This window comes from Emiliania huxleyi (genome assembly GCF_000372725.1).
Source record: "Emiliania huxleyi CCMP1516 unplaced genomic scaffold EMIHUscaffold_86, whole genome shotgun sequence".
Taxonomy (NCBI): domain Eukaryota; phylum Haptophyta; order Isochrysidales; family Noelaerhabdaceae; genus Emiliania; species Emiliania huxleyi.
In genome coordinates this window covers 338,543-361,096 of record NW_005195584.1, presented here as the reverse complement: position 1 = coordinate 361,096, position 22,554 = coordinate 338,543, and the positions used below count along the sequence as shown (strand labels likewise).

General features: G+C 66.5%; 4 protein-coding genes across 4 annotated transcripts; 3 read left to right on the top strand and 1 right to left on the bottom strand.

Annotated features, from left to right (window-relative positions):
- Window positions 1-5,664: 5,664 nt before the first annotated feature.
- EMIHUDRAFT_107004 (hypothetical protein) lies at window positions 5,665-7,756 on the bottom strand (the record flags this gene model as incomplete). Its single annotated transcript, XM_005758534.1, has 2 exons — window positions 5,665-6,666; window positions 6,734-7,756. 2 exons carry the CDS (start codon window positions 7,754-7,756, stop codon window positions 5,665-5,667), a joined length of 2,025 nt encoding a protein of 674 aa, XP_005758591.1.
- A 975-nt stretch (window positions 7,757-8,731) lies between these two features.
- EMIHUDRAFT_107003 (hypothetical protein) lies at window positions 8,732-9,658 on the top strand (the record flags this gene model as incomplete). Its single annotated transcript, XM_005758533.1, has 1 exon — window positions 8,732-9,658. The coding sequence occupies one exon, from the start codon at window positions 8,732-8,734 to the stop codon at window positions 9,656-9,658; it is 927 nt and encodes a 308-aa protein (XP_005758590.1).
- Window positions 9,659-13,062: 3,404 nt separating this feature from the next.
- Window positions 13,063-14,960, top strand: EMIHUDRAFT_68811 (hypothetical protein; the record flags this gene model as incomplete). The annotated part of the gene is made up of 2 exons (XM_005758532.1): window positions 13,063-13,800; window positions 14,238-14,960. The coding sequence occupies 2 exons, from the start codon at window positions 13,063-13,065 to the stop codon at window positions 14,958-14,960; spliced, it is 1,461 nt and encodes a 486-aa protein (XP_005758589.1).
- A 6,298-nt stretch (window positions 14,961-21,258) lies between these two features.
- Window positions 21,259-21,900, top strand: EMIHUDRAFT_79327 (hypothetical protein; the record flags this gene model as incomplete). The annotated part of the gene is made up of 1 exon (XM_005758531.1): window positions 21,259-21,900. One exon carries the CDS (start codon window positions 21,259-21,261, stop codon window positions 21,898-21,900), a length of 642 nt encoding a protein of 213 aa, XP_005758588.1.
- Window positions 21,901-22,554: the final 654 nt, after the last annotated feature.

The window sequence follows — 22,554 nt, the reverse complement described above, 5'->3', positions numbered from 1 at the left end:
TACCAGCGCGCTCGCAATCCGAACAAAGTCTAGGATTGCGAGCAGCTTGGCTCCTGCTTGGCTCACAATCCTAGCAACATGCCTCCGGTTGCGAGCAGGAGCGCTCGCAATCCTAGAACTTTCGCCGATTGCGAGCGACACCGCCCACAGTCCTACGACTTCTAGGATTGCGAGCGGGTCCCCTCGCAATCGGTGCGATCACTGTTTGGATTGTGCGAGGAGACCCTCCCGGCGCGCTCACTCGGTCTCGGGCACCGCACCCGTGCTGCCACAAAGCACAATGTGCTGCCACAAAGCACCACTAGCGATTTCGCGCGGAGGGCGTAGTGAAGTGCTGGGGCGCTCACTGTGTGTTATTCGGGTGGGGATCCATCAGTGGTAAGCGGCTTTAGTCACAGATCCAAGCTCAGACGTCACACCAACACCACAAACACGCTCACTTCGCCGCTGCTGTAGATGGCCTCCGGGGGCCCATGCTACGTCGAAGCACAGACCCGATCTCGGCACTCACGGGCTGCCACGCGCCCGCGCGCGGCGCGGGCCGCACTGCCCATGCCCCCGGGTCACCAACCCCGCCTCTCGGCCCTCTCGGCCCTCAGGAGCGTGCGGGAGACCGGCGAGGGGCGCGCCGCGCGCCGCCTGCAGAGCCGCCAGAGGCATTGTGTCGCCTCCACTGGCGGGGTTCCCGCGCGCCCGCCTGCGCCCGCGCCCGCCCACGCCGCGCCCGCGGGCTCCGGATGCGCCGCGCTCCTTCTCCTTCTTCTCGATGGCAGTCCGCGTGTGCTTGTCGACGGGTCGGCGGCGTGGTCGAGGGGAAGGTCGCCGGCGGCCGCAACTCTGCCGCCGTCGCTCCGCCGGCTCTGATCGAGTATCGGGCGTTGAAAGCGGCGGCGCAAAGCGGGTCTGGCGCATCCATCGCCACGAGCCTCGCGGCCGCGGTCGTGGCACACCTGGTGGCGGCTCTCGAGGCCGTCTCTACGGCGCTCGACGCCGTGTGAGGTCGCCGGCGGCCGCAGTGTCTCCGCCGCCGTCGCTCCGCCGGCTCTGATCGAGTATCGGGCGTTGAGGGCGGCGGCGCATGCGGGTCTGGCGCATCCATCGCCACGAGCCTCGCGGCGGCGGTCGTGGCACACCTGGTGGCGGCTCTCGGGGCCGTCTCTACGGCGCTCGACGCCGTGTGAGGTCGCCGGCGGCCGCACCTTTGCCGCCGTCGCTCCGCCGGCTCTAACCGAGTATCGGGCGTTGAGGGCGGCGGCGCAAAGCGGGTCTGGTGCGCCACGGCCACCACCCTTGCCACCGCCCTTGCCGCCGCCCTTGCCACCCTTTGCCGCCTTGCCTCCGCCGCGGGCGGCGGTGGGAGCGGCCTGCTGGGCTAGCATGTTGTCCTTGCTGGGGACGGGCACGTGGAACGTTACATGTTTGAACGGCCTCCAGAATTCAAACAAAAAATAGCCGGGGCCCTCTCGCAACCCCTCCGACCCCCCGGGACCCGTGGGCGTCGAAGAGGCGCTCTCGGGGGGCCGTTCTGAGTTCATGCTACCACGAAGCACACTGTGCTGCGTCAAAGCACCGGCCCCGAGTCCGCACTCACAAGCGCTCGCGGCTGGAGCGATTGGGAGCGCCCTCTGTGCACCGCTAGCAATCCTTGGATCTTGGGTACGATTGTGAGCGCCGCCGCTCATAGTCCTACAAGATGTAGGATTGCGAGCGCTACTGCTCGCAATCGGAGGCATGTTGCTCGGATTGTGAGCAAAGCTGCTCGCAATCCTAGACTTTGTTCGGATTGCGAGCGCGCTGGTAGTAGTCGTAGGAGTCACCAGTCACCTTCCTTGGGAGCGGAGCTGCTCTTAGTCCTAGAAGATGTAGGATTGCGAGCGTGGGTGCTCACAGTCGCACAGAGATGCTCCGATTGAGAGGAGTGCTGCTCACAATCCTTCGACTTCTAGGATTGAGAGCGAGGCTGCTCTCAATCCTAGCGGTATAGAAAAGAAAGTTCACCCGCACTGGGCTGTGAACAGAGCACCAAGCCACCAACCAACAGCTCTCAGGACCCCCCGGTGCTGGGGTACTGCCAGCAACCAACCAACTGGCGCTGTGCGCGGGGGTTCTGGTCTGTGAGAGGTTGAGGTGCGAGCCCTGGAGGCCCTGGGGATTCACATGCTCAGCCTTCATTTCGCCAGCACTGCTCTCTCGCCTCCGCGCGTGCTGCACAGCGGCGACCGCCACCTGCCGCCGCTCGTCGACGTGCCCGGCGTCGGTCTCCCGCTTCCGCGCGTGATCAAGCCTCCGGATGCCGAGGCGCTGTGGGAGTGGGCGCGCGAGCTAGGCCGCGAGGAGGACCTCGACCCGTCGTGGGCGAGCGTGTGGCCGGCGGCGGCCGCCCTGGCGGCCCACGTTGCCGCGAAGCCCGACAGCGTTCGAGGCGCTCGAGTCGTGGAGCTCGGCGCGGGCCTTGGCGTGGCTGGGCTGTCGGCGGCGGCAGCGGGTGCGGGCCGCGTGACGCTAGTCGACCGCGAGCCTTTGGCGCTGCACTGCGCGATGGCGACAGCCGAGGTTTGTGGCCTCGCCACAGCGGCCGTCGGCGAGGAGGCTCCTCCCGGCGCCGTCTCCGCCTCGTGCTGCGACTGGGCCGAGGCGGCGCAGCTTCTGGGCGGCGCGGACCTCGTCCTCGGCGCCGAGGTGCTCTACGACCCCTCCGCCGTCGAGCCACTGCTGGGCGCGGCGGCGGCGCTCCTCTCCGGCTCGAGAGGGACGCTGCTACTCGCCGAGCCAGCTGCGGGGCGGGCGGTTGGTTGCCGCGGGAGGCTCGAAGAGGTGCCTCCATCCGAGAGAGGCGTGTGGCGCTCTCGGTAGCATAGTCCACGCCCACCAAGGGAGGAGACGTGTGGCGAGAGCACGCAGCGTATACGCCCAGACCTCGAGCCCAGGCCTCCGCGCGCGGCGCCCCTTTAGGCAGGTGCGCCCCTTTAGGCGGCCTCTGCAGCGGGCGCCTCCGTCGCGAGCGAGCCGCTGCCGTCGCCGGCAGGCGGCTCAGAGCCGCTCGAGCTGCTCTCGATCAGATTCGGCGCACACGCAGCCCGCTCGGGCGGTGGCGGCGGCGGTGGCTCTGGCGGCGGCGGCGGCGGCTCTGGCGGCGGCGGCTCTGGCGGCGGCGGCTCTGGCTCTGGTGGCGGCGGCAGCGGCGGCGTCAGCAGCGGCCGCAGGGCAGGAGGCGGCGCGGTGATGGCTGCGCCTGGCCCGCCGGAGCTAGACGAGCGGCAGGCGGCCATCATGAAGGCACAGGGCTACACTTGGGACGCCGACCGCGGGCGGTGGTTCCGCGGAGACCCGAGCACGCGCGATCGGCGAGCCGCCGAGTGCCGATCGGGCAGCCGCTGCGCACGCTTTGTGGACAGCAGCGGTGGCGCCGCCCGGTGCGGGCCGTCCGTCGCCACCGCGGTCCGGGCTCTGGAGACGTCGCTGCAGGAGGCACGCGTCGCGGCTCTCGGCAGTGACGAGTACGAGACGCGCGCCTTCAACTTGGAGGCCAGGAGCCCAGATGGCGAGAACTACCCGTGCAGTAGAGACCGCAGTCCGTAGACCGAGCCATCTCCACAGCGTTGCGGGCTGGCGTACTACTACAACCCTGCGAGACGCAGGGCACGAGAGTGTCCCAAGCCTCAGTGTGTACTGCGCTCTCACTCAGGTCAAGGACAAGCTCGCCTCCAGATGGGCGCCCTCAGTGTGGGCGCTATCGCAGCTCGCCTGCGGGCTGCTGCTCGCCCATGCCGCGGCCGTGCAAGGCGTGGCTCCGCTCCCGCCTTCTGCTGAGGGAGCCGCGACGTCAGCGCTGTGGGGTCTGGCGGCGGCGGCGCCGCTCACGCTGGCTCACCGCCGTTTGCGCGCCGTCCATGGCGGCGCGGGCGTCGAGGGAAGCGTTGGTTTGCCACTCTAGATGCGGAGGTCCGCGCGTGCTCCACCCCGCGCAAGAGGACACGCGCCACGTTGGAGCGACCCTCTGAATCCACGTCACGGTCCTGTAGTCCCACCCGCACGAGCGCACTCATGCTCAACAGGCCGGCTCGAGCGCATCCTCGTCGACTCCGCCCTCGGATCGCACGCGCTGCCCGCCCCGTGGGAGTTTCGGCTGGGCGACGGTACCGGCGGCGGCGAGGCGTCCGCTTCGTGGCGGCGGCTCGCCTTCGCGCTCGAGCTGGTTGCCACTTCGAACGGCGTGCTCCTCGCGCATGGCGTGCTGCAGCCGGCCGCCACCAAGCAGGCGGCAGCCCTTCTCCTCGCCGCCACCGGCGCTTACGGCGGCGGCGCCTTCGGGTTCACGGCGCCGGTGGCGGTGCCGCTCGTCGGCCTTGCGGCGGTCTGCCTGCTGCCGGCTCTGGGTGAGCTCTACTTCTTTGGCGACCCGCTGCTCCGACGGGCTGCCCGCTCTAGGGTCCTTCCCTGAGCCTTCCCTGAGCCTCCCTGCAGGCGACCCTCTCCTCGACGGGCTGCCCGCCGAGCTCGCCGCTGCCGCCCGCTTGCGAAGGAACGCCGAGTCGCTCTTCTGGATGAAGGCGGCCCCCGGCGCATCGGCGCAGGAAGCGGCTACCAGCGCAGAGGCGCTGCGCGCGCTCGCCACGGGCTGGGAGGAGCGATTCGGCGCGGGCGGCGCGCCCGTGGAGCGGCGCGCGGCCGACGCGGCGCTCGCGGCGGCCGCCACCGTCGCGCTGGCTGGCCTCGCCTTCCGGCTGAGCGGCGGCGAGAGTGTGTTGGCGCCGATCGTCGCGAACGCCGTCGCGACGTGCGACGCATACACGTGGGGAGCGGACCCCGATGCGGGCCGGGCTAATGTGCGGCTCCCCGTCGAGGCGTGTGGCAGGACCACTGAGGAGCGTACGTCCTAATGCCGTGGGGGTTTCATCCGTGGTGGCCCGACTTGTGCCCGACTTGTGCCCCGGAGCCTGACTGACTGTTGTTCGCGTTGCTACTTACTTAATTCCCTGTCGCGATGACTATGGGTCGTGTCCCCGCGGCGAGTGAATCCGACCAGCGCTCTCTACCCGGTCTACCAAGAGCCTCTAGACTCTTACAGAGTTACACGCTGCGCGCCGCGACCCTGCGCGCTCGCGCCCTCGCGCCCTCGCGGCGAACTGGAACTCCTCGACAGACGACGACCCAGCGCCTTCGGTGGCATGGCGCATGCAGCTCTTTGCGCCTGAAGCCTGGGGAGAGCAGCTCCTCTGCTGCTCACACGCTCTCTAGGCTCTACACAGATGGCACAGCCTACTGTGCGGCTGCCACAGCTCTCAGCTGTCACACTCACAGCGATGGGGCATGGGCTCGCCCTTTCATGTTCTGGCCCTCAGTCGCAGTTCGTGTTGCTGCGGCTTGTGTGAGCGGACACTGCTCGGCGACTGTCGGCACACACTGTGAGACCATGGGTGTGAGGTGTGGTGAAAGAGGGTGAAATCGCGCTACCAGCGCTTTCGTTTGGTCACATCGGTCCCGAGGTCAGATCCTTCTACTCTGTTGATGACCTCACTGGTCACTGCGCGGGGTCTACTCTCGCTGGAGCAGCGTGGAGCCGAGCAGGACTCGGCCTGGCGCAAAACCCCTGTGCAACTCAGGGTGCACACCCCGTAACAAAAACCTCCAAGTGCTCCAAACCCATGCACGATGCAGTACTCATCACAAAGAGGTCGTCTCCTCATTCCGACTTGGTCGCTTGAAACGTTCCATCTCGCACGGCGTGCGTCTCTGGACGACGTAGAGCTCGTGCTTGATGTCGGCCGCCTCCTCGATGCCGGCGGACAGCCACTCGGGGACGGGGGCGATCGCCGTCTGCAGCGTGTCCGAGGCGAGCAGCAGCCCGCGCAGCTCGTCCACACGGTGGCGGTGGAAGGGGCGCGGCGCCACCATAAGAAAGAGGCCTCTCGGCGCGAGGTGGAGCCGCACCATCCGCTCGACCTGCTCGCTGAGCCCGTCACCATTGACGATGTCTGCCGCGAGCAGCACCTCGTGCTGCTGCAGCGCCGCCTCGCAGCCGCCCGCCGCCCCCTCCATCGCCCCCTCCGCCCGGAGGATCGGCGGCGCCGCCCAATCGAGGTGTTCTGCGCAGACGCACTCGATGCCGTTGAGTCGCGCGTTCTCGCGGGCCTGCTGCAGCGCCTTTCGGTTGATGTCGGTGAGGGCCACCCGCGCCGCGCCGCACTTCGCCGCCCCGAGGCCGGCGAGCCCGACTCCGGCGCCGAGCTCGAGCACGGAGCGGCCGCGCACGAGCCACGGGTGCTGCCACAGCCAGCGGGCGAGCAGCACAGACGCGGGCCACACTTTGCACTCGATCTCGGCGCCAAAAGCCGCGCGCCGGCTCAGCGTGCGCAGCGACACCGTCGCCGTCGCCTCGGCCGCAGCCTCGGCCGCGAGCGCCTCGGTCGCCTCGGCCGCGAGCTCCTCGGCCGGTGGGTTAGCTCCGCCGCCGTCCGCTACCGGTTGCAGCGAGACGGCGCAGCGCGACGCGTCGAAGGTGGCGGCGGACCCTGGGAGGGGCAGGTGCAGCCGAAGGTGCAACATGCCGCCGCCGCCACCGCCGCCGCCGCCGCCGCCGCCGCCCGCGAGCGGCGTGCCCCGTGGCGCGAGCGGTCGCTGCAGGCGCACGACGGCGTCCGGGTACATCTCCTCGCGATGCACGTCCTCGCCTAGGGTTGGGGTTAGGGTTAGGGTTAGGGTTAGGGTCCGGGTACATCTCCTCGCGATGCACGGCCTCGCCGACGACCGCGCCGCCGGCGAGGCCTGCGAAGGCTCCGCCGCCGTCCGAGTCGCCCTCGCCGGCGAGGCACGCCGCGAGGAGCTGGTCGCACGCCTCGCTCAGGTCCGACTCGGACAGGCCTGCCGCCAGCCGGCGCACCAGCCGGCGCGGGCCAAAGCTGCGCGCAAAGGCGGCGACGGCAGCGCCGCCGCCGAGCCGCACCGCCTCGAGCGCCCTGCGGAGCTCCTCCTCGTCCAGGGCGCCGCTCCCGCCGAGCATCTCTGCCACGGCCACTCCCGCCCGCTCCGCCGCCCTCACGTCGTTCTCCGCCTCGCGCCCTTCCCCGCCTCTGGGTGGCGAGGGCGGCGCCGAGGGCGGAGGCAGCGACCCCGCCGACTCGCGAGCCGGCGCTAGCAGCAGCCACGGAGCCAGCTTCGGCGCCAGCCGCTCCGCCAGCGCCGCGTAGCCCGCCTGCGACAGGTGCAGCCCGTCCGGCTCCCAGAGGTGGCCTCCCTCGGCCGAGGGCTCGGAGTAGGGCAGCAAGGCGCCCGTGTCGACCCAGAGCACCGACTCGCCCTGCGACCTCGCCCACGCCGCAAGCCGCTCGTTTGCCACGGCGCGGGTTGCCGCGAGTGCCGGCACGTGCCGCGCCGCGAGGCTCTCGGGGATGGCCATCGCGACGGTGCGGGCGCCCTCCGCGCGTGCAGCAGCGTGCAGCAACTGGATGCTGCCGCTGATCCGCTCCGGGCTTCCCTCGCTGGCGAGGTCGTTGGTCCCGGCCAGGATGACGACGGCGTCGAACGGCCCTTGCGTCCGCATCGCAAGGCGCATGCCCGGTTTTTTGAGGCCGCAGACGTCTGCCGCCTCCTCGTCCATCGCCGCGCGCATCTCCGAGCTCGTCCATCCCGAGTGGCCGACGGCGTCGACCGCCTCGACGCCGAGGAGGGCACGGAGGGCGGGCGCCCAGGGCGAAAAGCGAAGACCGTTGCTGTGGTAGCCGGCTGTGAGGCTGTCGCCGTAGATGAGGAGCCTCATGCCCTCGCCGCTTGGCGAGGCGGCGTCTACCGTTCGCGTTCCGAGGGGGACCTTGCCCTCCCTACAGGCTACGCCATCGTGCATCTCCGTGCAGGCTACGCCATCGTGCCGGCGTGCCCACTCACTACCAGGGTACCCGTACGCGCACTATCTTACTGAGTAGTGCGCGGGGTGGTGGGAGGGGGAGGCACTCTCCCACTAGCCCGCTCGCCGCCGAGTCGCCGGCGGCCCACTCACTACGCGCACTAAGTTAGTGCGCGTAGTAGCCGAGCCCGCCTCCGTCCGCCGCCCGGCGAACGAAGGGCACTACGAGCGGCCCGCCGGACCACTCCCCTCGCGGCCGGCCGGAGGCACTCACTTACGCGCACTAAGTTAGTGCGCGTAGTGTCCCGCCCGCTCCCGGCCTCCGACCACGACTCCCGGGAGCACTTCACCACGCTTGACCCGCCTCGGCGCACCACTAGCCCTCGTCCAGCTCACAGACTAACTTGCGCCGACTTAGTTCCCCGCAGGGCCCGGGACCACTCACTCACTACATCATCTGTGCTCTTCACACGACCTGCTTAAGGCTCCTTTTACCTACCTACCTTACTTATGGGAAACTAAAAAAGAAATCATAGGATGGGTGAAGGTGGGGTACTATACCAACTAGAGTGATGGTTGGTGGTACTCTCCTGCAACCACAGTCCTTCTTGTGACATGGCAGGCCACTCTCAAGGCCATACAAGCATCAATCAGATCACCCACTTGGGGAGGGTTGACATCGTGATTTGCGCGGAAAAAATTCTTTTTCTGCTGTGAAAACTCCAGCGTGGAAGAGGGAAAACCCCGACGGGAGGGCCCAGACCTACCCTACCTACCCCGATGAGTGCCGCCCAAGCAAGAAAAACACACTACTGTTGCTCCATCGCGTTCCGAAGGGGACCTTGCCCTCCCTACTGGCGTACGCCATCGTGCAGCGCCGAACAGCACTCCATGCTCGCCCTCTTAACCACGCTAGCGCTCGTGCTCGTGGCGCCAGCCCCTCCAGGCCGCGTGGTTGCCCTCGGCGACCTCCACGGCGACGCCGCCGCCGCCGTCACCGCGCTCACCGCAGCCGGCCTGATTGACGCAGACTTGCATTGGTCTGGCGGCGACGCGACCCTCGTGCAGCTCGGCGACGTGCTAGACCGCGGCGGCGAGGAGTTTGCGCTGTGGGGGCTGCTTGAGCGCTTACGCCTCGAGGCGCGCTCTGCGGGCGGGCGCGTCGTGACCCTGCTCGGCAACCACGAGGTGTTGAACGCGCTGGGCAAGGCGGCCACTTACGTGCACCCGGCCGGGCACGCTCAGTTTGGGGACGACCGGTGTGCCGCGTTCCGGCCGGGCGGGGCGCTCGCCGCCCGCCTCGCCGACGACTTCCCGGTCGTCGCCGTGGTCGGCGACAGCGTGTTTGCGCACGCCTCGCTGCCGCGCGGCGCCACGCTCGGGAGCCTCGCGAGGCTCAACGCCGAGACGCGCGCCTGGCTGCTCGGCGAGCGGCCGGCGGGTCCGCCGCCGCTGCTCCTCGGCGGCCGGGACAGCCCCGTGTGGGACCGCACCTTCTCGGCGCCGGGCGGGGAGGAGCCGGCCGCGAGCGACTGCGAGGCGCTGCGCGACACGCTGCGAGGACTGGGCGCCTCCCGCCTCGTCGTGGGGCACACGCCGCAGACGCGCGTCAACGGCGCGTGCGGCGGGGCCGTGTGGCGGTGCGACACGGGCTGCAGCAGGTGGGTGATGTGCGGCCCGGTCGAGGCGCTCGAGATCCAAGGCGGCGCCGTCCGTGTCCTGAGACGGGGGACGGCGAGGGAGGCTGCCCGGGACGCGCTCCTGACGGCGGAGGACGCGCTCGCGGAGCCGGAGTGCGGAGAGGCCTTCCTGAACTGATGGCCAACGCACGGGATTTTGTTTTGTGTCGCGTGGCGTTTTTCCTCTACAGATAGAGGGCGTTTCGCTTTCGGCTACCGTGGCTACGCTCACACCGAACTCTCAAAGACGAAGACAAAAGAGTCTAGGAAAGAGCCGACGGCACTGCGGTAGACTCTCCGAGGCTCTCCGCGGACCGCGCGCGCACACACACTGACACCCACACAGCACCACACACTCCACACACAGTTTTGCTTTTGGCGCTCGAATCTCGCGTCGTTTACGTTTATCGGTTTGGCTTTTTACTTTTGCCCAACCGAATCAGACCAATCAGGATGCGGCGCCCGGCTCTGTTGGGTTGGTCTGTGGCAGAGTAACGGGGCGGCCCCCCCGGGAGCACGCGCACTCTTACACGTGCACACATGCCGACACCGCGAGCACCGTTGGTCGTGTCAGACGTGCGTCTGCCTAACGCGTTCACCCGGAGAGAGTGGCAGAGCCTAGGACCGAGCGAGTCAAACTTTACGACTCCAGTACGGTCTCGGGGGGGGGGGGGGTGGACGGGCATGCATGCGAGGCAGCTGCGCTAACAGCCTAACACTTACACCAACAGACCAACTGATGTCCCACGAGCCACGAACAGGCCACGAACGTCTATTGGTCTATAGAGTGATGCGTTAGCAGCTCGTGATCCACGATCAGTTTACGCCGTCGCAATGACTCGGCACTCTGCTTATAGGCTGTGTTGCCTTGCGCTTGTCGTTGTGCGTTGTGGGGTGGGGTACACGGCATAAGAGCCGTGTACGCCAGCTATACACGGAGTCCACGCTACCCCACGCACTTCTCTGGTAGGACGGGAACGAGATGATAGTAGGGAGTAGAAGAAAGCAAAGAGGAGCCCTGCGCACGCACGACTCCGCAGGAGAAGCCCCTCCCCAGACAAAAACAAGGGAGAGGTGGGTGGGTCACAGAAAACTGCGGCCGCCAGCGACAGAGCGTCTCGCTGGCGGACGGCGAGAGGAACAGAAAAGGGACGTACGGACGTCCATCCACTGGGATGAGAATACTGGAGATCTGAGGTCGAATCTGCCGATTCCACAGCCGCCCACAGGAGCGCCGCCTCAACACGGGGTCTCGGCTCTACCGAGCCATGCGGCCGCCCGAGGGTGTTCCCGCAGGCAGAGAAGACCAATCCTGGGGGAAGTAACCTTCCTCTGGTAGGACGGGAACGAGATGATAGTAGGGAGTAGAAGAAAGCAAAGAGGAGCCCTGCGCACGCACGACTCCGCAGGAGAAGCCCCTCCCGCCCGTGCTTGTGCAGCGCAGCCTCCTCCTCCCTACTCGCAAGCCGGGTAGCACGTGAGACGTGTGGTGATTATGATTGGTTCCACACCCTGTGTGGTGACACGCACGCGGGCGGTGTTTTGAAGCGCTTAAAGGCCGCGCTTAAGGGTGGCCATACAGGCTTGCTATTTTGAGCTAGAAGCGGCACAAAAATCAGCAGTCCACCTGCGACAATGTTCGTAAGAGCTACAACACTCTCCTGCCGGTGCGCCTCCCCCCCGCGCCCCCGGCATGGGGCATGAATGTTGAATTCGTGTTGAATCGAGTGAGCTGTAAGATCAACAACCAGCTCACCTCGCCTTTGCATCTTCACACCTCAAGCCGATACGGCGGCGGTGGCGATCGGGGTGACGCGCTTGGCGGTCCAGCAGGCGCACGCGTCCGTGTACTCGAGCCCCTCGTTCACCATCAGCTCGTGCGTCATCTGGCACGAGCTGCAAGGCACGATGCACAGCCAAGGAATTAACGGGAAGCCCGAGTAAATGAGGCAGCACGTGTCCCAAAAGTCTGGCTCAGTGGTGATGCCATACCTGTCTATGATGGCTCGGCGGGAGTCGAAGAGCGCCTTGGATCTGAAGAATGCAGGCGCAGCCAGAGCAAATCCGACAAAGGGGATGAAGCTTACGAGCCAGTCCCAGACGCCGGCGACGCTCATGCAGGTCATAAAGTAACCACCCGGAGGAGCGACGCCCGCCTGCTCCAAGAGGTCGGGCAGCAGGCATGGGAAGCAGCAAGCATGGGAGATAACGCACGTCAAAGGCTTCTTGCAGCCGACGTGATTGCGGCAGTCGTAGATGTCATGGTGCCACTCGCCGTTTCCGATGCCGGAACCAGCCAGCACTGGCATCATGACCACCCGCTGCGCCGCCGCCACTGGCTGCATCGCTGGCACAGGTGTCGCGACCGGCCGCGCCACTGGCACCTGGAGTGGTGGCGGCACGACCACGGCCTCAGCCACCACGACCGGCTGCGCCTTGACGGGAGGGGACGGCTCCGCCGCGGGGGCAATCGAAGACGTGCCCGCCTCGGGAACGGGGATCGCCTCCGCCATTGGCACTGGCACGAGGTCCCCCAGCGGGCGAACCGCCGCAATTGACGCGTTGCGCGAAATTTCTGGCACACCACCACGGACCGGACGGTGTATGGGGCGGCGTCGGCGAGCGCCTCCTCCTTTGTCGTCCACCACACGCAGCAGATCTCCATGGCGGCGGTGGCGGGCGACGCCGAAAAACATCAACAAGCAGGCGCGCAATACGCGTATCAACTGTGGCTCAATCAATCAACTCCCCTGAGCGTGCCAACTGGGTCAACGACGTCAAGAACAAGCAAGCGGCAGACGTCCTCTTACCCTCGGCCCCAGTGGGGGGCGCCCACGCCGCCTACATGTAGCTCTGCGGATGGGCCCCTCCACCCTTCATTCAGAGAGAGATTTTTAGCAATCAATCCAACCAAACAACTCTAACACACGTACGGATCATGTAGTCCCCACAATCGCTGGGTCGTGGGATCGCTTTGTCATGTGAGAGAGTGCGTTGTGTTCTTGTTACGTACTTTTAGCTTACTGGGAGAGAAGGGAGAGGGGGTTGTGTTCTCTAGGCCCCTCCCTCCCTAAGCCCTAACTAAGGGCCCTATACGCGCGGCGTGAGAGCTCGGAAGCGAGCTTTGCACGGCGATCAAGGATGGCGCGGTTCACCCTCTTCACCGAAGCGATGGAGATACGTTCCGCGTGGTGTCAATGAGAGCCGCGCAGTGCCAGCGACAATTTTGTCTTTTTCTCGATACAAAGCAAGTCCGTCACGATGGCGGATCGGGACAGCAGCTCAGCTGCTCGTCGCCCATCTCAACGTCTGGTCAAACTCACCGCAGCTGTCGCTCTTGTCTTCCTGACCACCGTGCTCGCCGTTCCCGCGCTCTTTGGCCACATCTACCACTCCGACGCTGCGCGAGCAGATGCGTCTGAGCTGCTCACGCGCCGAAGGCAGCGGCTGCCATCGCTGGCCAACCAAACCGCAGCCCCTCAGCCCAATCCGGCGAGTCTTCCAGAGGCGACGCCGGCACGGAAAGTGCTCCCTGAGCCGCGGATGGGTCGGGCCGTGCGCGACCGCCCGGACTCGCCAGTCGAGCTTCCGATCGCTGCGCCCGACGCAGCTGCCACGAGCTGCTACGCATGCAACGGCGGCACGCTGCCAGTGCCGGTGGACGCGCGCACAGGTTGCGGCAAGCAGCGGCGTCCGTACCACACGCTGCTGACGGCGTCGTCCGGTCCGTACCAGCTCTGGCAGTCGCGTGTCATGCGGCACCACTGGCAGCTGCAGCGCGCTCGGGACCCATGCGGCGAGATGGGCGGCTTCACGCGGCTGCTGACGGGCGTCAAGGACCGGCCCGACGCCTTTGCAAACGAGATGCCCACCGTGGTCGTCAACGAGCGGCGGGGCGGCTATCCTGTCATCAACCGGCCGTCGTCGATCGTGCAGTTTGTGGAGGGCGGCCACCTGGACAGGATCGCCGAGGAGTACATCTTCATCGCCGAGACGGACCACGTGATGCTGCGGCCGATGCCCAACCTCGCGTCGGAGACGGTGCCGGCCGCATTCCACTTCGGCTACATGCTCGCCTCCGGCCAGGCGGGTGTCGTCGACCGCATCTCGCCCGGGCTGGGCGGCAAGACGGACCCGGTCGGCCCGTCGCCGCTGCTCATCCACAAGGAGCAGCTGCGCCGCATCGCACGGCCGTGGCTCCAGTTCACCGAGAAGATCATGGCCGACCACCAGGCCGTGCAGGCCCTCGGCTGGGTGCGCGAGATGTGGGGCTACTTAATAGTTAATTAGGCCCAATTAACTAATTAACTATTAATTAGGTGCGCGAGATGTGGGGCTACGCCATCGCCGCGGCATCTCTCGGTGCGCGCCGCCGCCGCCGCCGCCGCCGCCGCCGCCGCCGCCGCCGCCGCCGCCGCCGCCGCCGCCGCCGCCGCCGCCGCCGCGCCTCCTTCCCTCCGACTCCCCTCGCAAGCCCCTCCCGCGACCGGCGCGCCGATCCCGCCCGCGCGCTGCGGCACGCACCGAGCGCCTCGTGCCGGACAGCCAGACTGCTGGCTTGACTGCTGGCTTGACTGCTGGCTTGACGGGTGGCCCCGCCTTGACCAGGCGTCAAGCACCTCGTGCTCGACGCGCTCCAATTCGAGGGCGGCTCCATCGGCAACCACAACCGCCAGCTCGCGTGGCCACTCCCCACGCCGACGCCTGTCGTGCCAGAGGGGCCGCTCGTCCCCGGCCGGAGCGGCACACCGCACCGCATGCCCTACTACATCTTCCACTACACCTACGGCATCGAGTACTCGCGCGAGGGCCTCCCGATGGAGCTGCAGGTCGGCGAGTGGTCGCTCGATAAGCGGCACTACATGGCGCGCCACCCGCCCCGCGACCTCGATCTGCCACCCGCGTGCGGCCACGACCGCGCGCACGTGCTCACCGCCCTCTTCAACAACGCAAGTGCCGCCCTCGAGGCGGCGCCCGGCGGCTGGCCGACGCCGCGCAGCCCCGGCTCGCTCGCCGGATTCGCGCGCCTTCACCTCCGCCCACCGCCCGGCGGGAAGGGCGGCCCTGCGGCCGGGGAGCTGCCTAGGGAGCTGCCCACCGCAGGGGGCGACGCCACCGCCGCCTCGCTGCTGGGCACTGGCCCGTGGACCATCACCGGGACGGCGGGCGGCGGGTCGCTCCGTGTGGAAAAGGAGAGCGGCGTAGACGCGAGCGGCGGCGCAGCCACACGCGGCGCGGCGGCGGCCGCCCCTCCCACCGCTCCGCTGTCCGCCTCGCCCCTCCCTCGGCGTCGCCTCTCTCCCCTCACCCTCGGCGCGCCGGAGGGATGCAGGTGCACTTCATGTCGCACGGCTTCCTGGTCAGCCCAAAGGGGCATGGCCGCTGGGCGGCGGCGGCGAGCGGCGGCGGCGTGGCGCTGCACCTCTGCGGTCAGTCGCTGACGATGTCGCTGCACGCGGCGGCAGAAGCGTGGGAGCTCCGGGGCGAGGGCGCGGTGGCGAAGCTCGTCGTCGCCGCCGACGTGCTCGCCCGCTGGTCAAAGCCCGTCCTCCCGCCCGCCGACGAGCTCTCCCGGCGCGTCGAGGGCTCGGGCCCGTACCGCGGCCGCGCCGGCCAGGTGCTGCTCTTACGGGGAGGCGTGGCGCAGGCGGCGCCAGCTCGCCCCGCTGGCGGGGCTCCAGCCGCACCCCCTGACGAGCCAGACTCACCGCCGCCACAGGCCACCGGCGAGCTGGCGAGCATGGCGCACTGGCGCGCGCTCTCGCCGTCGCGGATCCTCTTCAGCCGGTCCGCGCTCGGTGCCGGGGCGGGCTGCGCCGACGGAGTGTGCGCCAGCTTTACAGACTGCTTCATTTTGCGGCTGCCGCTCGGCTTGGGCGGCGCAGAGTACACCGACCCGCCGCAGTACGACGAGCGCGCAGAGGAGCGGTCGCTCGAGTGGCTCATCAAGCAGCCAGCACTCCTCTGCGAGGACGCTTGCGCGGGACACACCCTCCGCAAGCTGACTCCGGCGGACCGCGCCGCTTCACGCCTCGCCACGGCGCTGGAGGCGTCGGCTGCCTCGCCCGCAGGCGCGATCTCGTGGGCATGGGCCGGTTTTGCCGGGCTCAAGTTCAACGCGGGCGGAGTTTTGGTGACGCCGTGGGGGGGAGGCGTCTGGGGGGCGCCGCCAGAAGGCCAGAGCGGGCGATCGCCGACGCTGCTGGCCGAGTTTGCGGGGATGCAGCACTTGCTTAGAGCAGAGGTCGGCGCAGACGGGAGGGTCCACTCAATGAGGTCGGCGCGCTGTCACGACAATGATCGCACAACCGTCGGGTTATCCCCTGGGTCAGAGTCGCTTAGGCTCGCCCAGTAGGAGTAGCGGGGACCGCGTGACGTCCGGCTGCGCGTGTGCAACGGCTCGTGCGTGAGATCCACACACGTCCCACCCCCGGGGCCGTCCCCGCTCTCCGTGTGCCGCACACGTGCCCAGCGCGCGTGGAGACGACGCGGATACATAATTTATTTTTGGGTTTTCTCCCACTCTCTCAATCCCCATATACGCATCTCAGGCAGTAAACGTGTGCACAAGATTAAGCAGACCAGTCGGCTGATAGTTCAGTTGACGAGAGACAGCAGCTCGTCGATGTCCGCGTCCAGGAGCGTCTCGACCTCTTGCGCGTCAATCCCCTGCACAAGGGAGGTGGTTCGCGTGGGAAGGAGCGCAGAGAGGGGCACGACGGGCGAGAGCTGCGTAGACCTGAATGGCGCGGTATACCTCGTCATTGCAGCCCGCTTTGGAGGAACGCCGGGCTTTCCTGTCGCTGGCTGCAGGCCGAGCTGCAGGTGGCGGCTGGGGAGCGAGCGGTGCCTCCTGCCGCTCGGCTTCTTGCCGCTCCTGCTGCCGCTGAGCTCGCTTCATCTGCTTCGCATGCGCCAGTGCGGCGCTGCTGTGAGACGATATCCGAGGCCTGATTGGCGTGAACTGCTTCAGCCGATGCTTTATCATCTGAGGGGGGGGGGGGCGCGCGCGGCTTCAGGCACGAGAGTGGGCAGCCTGTTGCAGGTCGCCGGCTCACCTGCTTGTGGAATTCAGAGGTCGAGAAGTGCGCGCTCATCGGCATCGGCATCGCCGCCGCGCCACGCGGGATCGCCGTGGCGAGAATAGTTTGCTGCAGATTGGGCGCGTCGCTGGCGCCCAGACCGAACCCCAGCTTTTTCTTTGCAGACGGAAGTGGGAGTCCAGTGCCGAGGCGGCGCTTGATTTCGGGTGTTGTCGGGGTCTGTGAGCTGTCGAATCCGCCGAGCTTGCGAGGTTGCTGGGGTGGAGTCCTCAGCGCGGCCTCATTGTCAGCGCGCGCCTCTGCATTGTCGTCGTGGTTCTGCATCGCCGCCATTGGCGAGAGCACGGCAAGGTGTTCGCCGGCACGCGCGCCTGTCTCTGTCCCCGCCGTGCTCTCCATTGCGACGATTCCTGGGCTGCGTGAGGGCCGCGGCCGCGCGGGGGGCGGCGTCGAAGCTTACCGGCCCGTTGCGGTTTTGGGCCGGTCCAAAAGCTTCTGTTGGATGCGATCCGCGCCTCATTTGGTGCTTATGAGAATGAGAAGTGCCCCCCGACTTCTCGTTACTTTCCCCACAACTTCTATCCCTTCCGACAATCTTCCATTCCCCCAGGCCGTGACGTCGTGGCAGAACAAACCAAGGCGGCCGACCTCGCTGGACTCGGTCGGTCGGTTCGTACTGGATGCTCAAGCTGCCGTCGCACAGCCAGCGCCTCAGGAGTCTCCAGACAGACAGTAGACAGACTCTCCAGCCGCACCTACTGAGGGAGGGGGCCGCAGCTGTCAGGACAGCTGCTTGCTGCAAGCAAAAAAGTAGAGGGAGTTTGTTGTCAAAGTAGAGGAAAAGAGAATTTAAAACGATGCTGAGATGGCTTTACGTTGTGCACGTTCTCCCTCGTCTCCAAAGAAAATACACACCTGAGGGATGGGGAGGAGTCCCGTGCCCAGACATTCTCGCGCACTGCCACATTGGCACGTCCTATATCGGTGGGAGGGGTACTCGCGGTTCTCGAAGAGGGCGATCAGCTCGAGCCTACGTGCTGAGTACGCCAACATGAGGGCGGGAAGGCGGTATGGTGCAGCGTATTGAGAGCACCGCATGGACACAACGGAGAGACAGGCGGTAGCGGCTTCGCGATTTTGCGCTGGCCCGTTGCCATGACTCGGAACCTGGTTCGCACGAACACAGGTGCATGTACCCCCCCCCCCCACGAGAAAAAGATTTTTTATTCGCCGAAGGAATCTCGGCAGTACGAGATAACTCCCTCAGGCTTCGAGAGAGAGAGAGAGAGACTTCGCTATCTCATCTCGCCGTCAGCGACGAACGAAGACCCGGGAACTACTAGCAAGACGGGGCAGCCAAAGAAGGGGCAACTCCGTGCACTGACGGTTGGCCGTCAGAAAACACGTCGTAGCTGGCGTAACGCCAATCCTCGCAAACCCGGCCGAAAGCATATCAATCGAGACCTCGCGGGACGGCGTTTGGAACATCGAGGAATATCGATTCATGTCGATTCAGAACGCCTTGTCCGGCACACCCCGAGGTCTCGAGGACTCGCGGCACAGCGACACGGAGGACTCGCGGCACAGCGACGGCAGCGGCGGAGGCTGTGGGGGTGGCGGTGGCGGAGCGAAGCGGTGGCAGCTCCTCCGGCGCCACATGGTGGTGGCGCGTAAGGTGATCCAGCTCGGGCGCCTCAGCCGCCGTCGGCGTTCGGAGGAGGAAGACGATCGGGAAGGCGGAGGTGTTGGCGGCGGCGGAGGCAGCAGTGCCGGCGGCGGCGGCGGCGGCGGCGGCGGCGGCGGCGGCAGCGGCGGCAGCGACGGCGGCGGCAGTAGTGGCAGTGGCAGTTTCGACGTAGGAGAAAGCAGCTTCGGAAGCAGCATCGATTCGACGAGGAACTCTTCGGCCCGCGTCGATTCGGTGGCAGTCGAGGCGGAGCGGGTGCGGCAGGAGGAGGAGGCCGCAGCGGTGGCGGAGGCGGCGAAGGCAGAGGCGGAGCGACTGGCGGCGGAGGCAGCAAAGGCGGAGGCGGAGCGACTGGCGGCGGAGGCAGCAGCCAAGGCGGAGGCGGAGCGACTGGCGGCGGAGGCAGCAGCCAAGGCGGAGGCGGAGCGACTGGCGGCGGAGGCGGCAGCCAAGGCGGAGCCGAGGAACCTCTCTTCGGCGCGCGTCTTCTTCGTCGCATCTTCTGCGGGCGGGAGGGCGCTAGAGATCGATCGTGAGGAGTCAGCGATAAAGGAGGCTCTCCTACTCGCCGGCGACGAGGGTACCCTTCACGCGATGACGAAAGCGACGCTCAAGCGCATCATCATCACGAGTCCCCGGCTCGCCAACTGCGCTGTCGTGCACTTCTCCTGTCACGGCAGCCTCGACCTGAAGGTAAGAGAGCTCGTGGAGAGGCGATGTAGAGATCACGGCCTCTCGGAGCGAGCGCTTGAGCGAGCGTGCGTTGAAGCGATCCGAGCGTGCCTTGCGGATCCGCCGCCGACCACGCCGGTGACGCTGCTGCCAGGGCAGGGCGACGCTGCGGGTGTCCTCTGCCGCGAGACGCTCGAGAAGATGGAGGCGGGGCTCGTGCTAGACCCAGACCCTGGCGACGAGGTGGGCGAGCGGATCATCCCGCCTGACGGGCTGGCAAACTTGTTCCGACAGTGTCCGTCGCTCGAGTGCGTCGTGCTGAACGCGTGCACCGGGCACCTCCTCGGAAAGGAGTTCCTCGATCGAATTCCGACCCTGAGGTATGTCGTCTCGGTGCGCGGCCGAATCAGTGACCAGGCCGCAATCAACTACTCGACAGGCTTCTACAGCGCCCTGCTGTCTGACGAGGGCGACGTGGACGTCGAGGCAGCGCACGCTCACGGGTGTGCAGCGCTCGAGAGCTACGCGCCAAAGGCACGGCGAGAGAAGCTGGTCGAGGAGGACGGCGGGAAACCGCAGCTTCACATCCGGCCGTCACCCCCGCCGCCCCCAGCCGCGCGCTTTTCGTTCGAGATCTTCGCGCGCGCTTCCGACATCGACACAAAGGAGGGATTTGTCTCCTACCTGCAGAGCAAGCTCTGCCACATCGGCCTGCCCGTCTTGGACGATGACATCGAGGTGCACGAGCTCTCCACCACATTCAACATTGTCTTGCACGAGCGCGACGACTTCGTGATCAGCATTCCTGAGGGCGAGAGGCTCGTCCGCCAGCTCAACTCGAAGTTCAACCTCCGCGGCGAGGCCTCGATCGAGTTCCAGGAGATATCAAGGGGCTCCGTTATCTTGTCGATGCGCAGCTCGGGCGGCACGTTTTCTTTCATTAAAGACAAGATCCGCGACGGAATGCTTTCCGAGATCGGCGGGCTGGAGTTACAGGATGTGTCCCACACCGGCGCTTTGGCGGTCCTGATTGCTTCAGGCAGCGCCTTTGCCCGCCTCAGCGCCTTTGCTCGCCTCAGCGCGTGCTCCGAAACGCTGCAGCCGCAGCTGCAGCTGGGATGGCCGAGCGTGGCTGCCGCCGCAGCCGCCGCCGCCGCCGGTCCCGGCGCCACGGCCGAGAGCTGTTCCTCATCGGAGGCAAGCCTCACTCGCGGCTTCGAGGGCGGCTTCTCCTCGACTGGCTTCTGTTGTGGTGCTCCCCTCCCCCCCCCCCCCCCACTCTCTCTCGACACATGCACAGTCACACTCACACCACACAACCTCTCTCGGTCCGCTCCCCTCGTCGGCGAGGCATTTGATGACAGAATGAGCGCATTTGATGACGGAATGATTGCCGCGCCCAAACAGGCGTGACCGAGATTGGGCTGGTCGGCAGTGACGGCGCAGCCGCCGAGGGGCTCGTGTCGCCTGGCTCCGTCCCCTCCGAGGGGCTCGTCTCGCCCGGCACCGACATTACCTGTTACTCCTTCTCCTCCGACTCAACCCAGTCCACGCAGCTCTCCGCAGAGCAGCTCTCCAAGCTTTCGCGTACGACGAGGCCAGCAACGTTCTTCACCGCTGGCCTCTCGAGCGCGAAGGACCCCCCATTACCCCTCAAGCACACCTAGATGGGCCACGGAGGCAGCGCCAAGCGCCAAGCAGTTATATATGTGTACACCTCGGCTGGCAACCTGCCTGCGCGCGCTTATAGCGTCTGGTGTCCAGTGACTCGTGTTGGTTGAAATTCCAATACCTGTGTTAGTGCCAATGCGCGCCAGTCCCGTGCCCAGTGTTGTGCGAGGGCGTTTGTAAAATTCTTTTTGGAGTGCCAGTGCGCGCCAGTCCCGTGCCCAGTGTTGTGCGAGGGAGTTTGTAAAATTCTTTTTGGAGTGCCAGTGCGCGCCAGTCCCGTGCCCAGTGTTGTGCGAGGGAGTTTGTAAAATTCTTTTTGGAGTGCCAGTGCGCGCCAGTCCCGTGCCCAGTGTTGTGCGAGGGAGTTTGTAAAATTCTTTTTGGAGTGCCAAAGTGCGCGCAAGTCCCGTGCCCAGTGTTGTGCGAGGGAGTTTGTAAAATTCTTTTTGGAGTGCCAAAGTGCGCGCAAGTCCCGTGCCCAGTGTTGTGCGAGGGAGTTTGTAAAATTCTTTTTGGAGTGCCAGTGCGTGCCAGTCCCGTGCCCAGTGTTGTGCGAGGGAGCTTGTAAAATTCTTTTTGGACCGAGCGTTGTCGGCCGAAGAGAGGAGTCGGATCGGCCGGGGCCGACGAGAGAGGAGTCGGATCGGCCAAGGTCGAGGTCGCTGGATGCTGGCCAAGTACGAGCGGCTGCTGGCGCGCCGTCCGATAGCAGTCAAAGCGGCGACAGGGACTTTGCTCGCAGCGACAGGCGATGCGACTGCGCAGCACCTCGAGGGACGCGGTTCTTACGATTTGCGGCGCGGCCTCGCGTTCACCTCGCTAGGCGGTATCTGGAACGGCCCTTGCATGCACCACATATTCCAGAGGCTCGAGTCGATCTTGCCGCAATCTGGTGGCCTTCGCACGCTCGTGCCGAAGATGTGTTTCACGCAGCTCATCATGAACCCTTTCGTGTATTTGCCGCTCTTCTACACGTGGACGGGCGTCGTCCTCGGCCGAACGTTGACACGGACGCTGGAGAAGGCAAAGCGTGAGTATTGGGTGACGCTGAAGGCGACGTGGCTTTTATTCATTCCGTTCAACGTCGTCAACTTCAGCTTCGTGCCGGTCCGGCACCAGGCCGTCGCGTTGACCGGCTTCTCCTTTGTGTACAGCACCACTCTATCCGCCATCGCAAACGCGGAGCACTCCGGAGGCGGCTGGGTGCTCGACCTTCTGCTCGGCACTCGCTCCCGTGCCCGCGCCGCAGACACCGATGCGTCGACGAGGGAGCGCCTCCGTTCCGTGAGGACGGGAGGCGGTTGCTGAGTCGTGTGTGAGGTAGTGTGTGTGTTAGCTAGCATAAAATCGACGCGATCGCCGCGCTCGGCGGGAACGTCCCCGTGCTGCTCGTGGGCGCGTACCTGTCGTCAGGAAGTCGACGCACGACGCGTCGCGACGGGTGTCGGGTCGCCGGTCGGCAAAGCTGGAGAGACATCGCTTCGTGAGCACTTGAGCACTGGATAGGGTCGATTCCGCGTGGTACGGGACCCCTCGATCGTCTCACCCTCCCTCACTGGGGTGTTCATGGGGGGGGGGGGGGGGTAGATAACAAACACGGTACAGGATCGAGGTGCACGCTGCCAGAGCAGTGTCGTCCCCCCTCTCCCCGACGGCGATGGCGGTGTGACCGATCGAGCTACAAGAGGAACTTGGTCAGCATGATCAGGGTGGGCCGAGCAGTCCCTCACTTCCTCAATGGGTGAGCTTCAGACCTCGGACGGTTCTCCCCCTCACCTTCGGCTCACGTGGATTCGAACCACCGCCGGGATGGAAGCTTCCTGCTTCCATCTTGAGAGACAGCGCCACACATTACCTGCATCAGAGCACCGGGGGTGTGGGGACATCAGACAAGCACACATGATGGTCTCTACGAACTCGCTGCGCGCCGCGGCGCGGCCAAGCCCCTGCCCGAAACTGCCG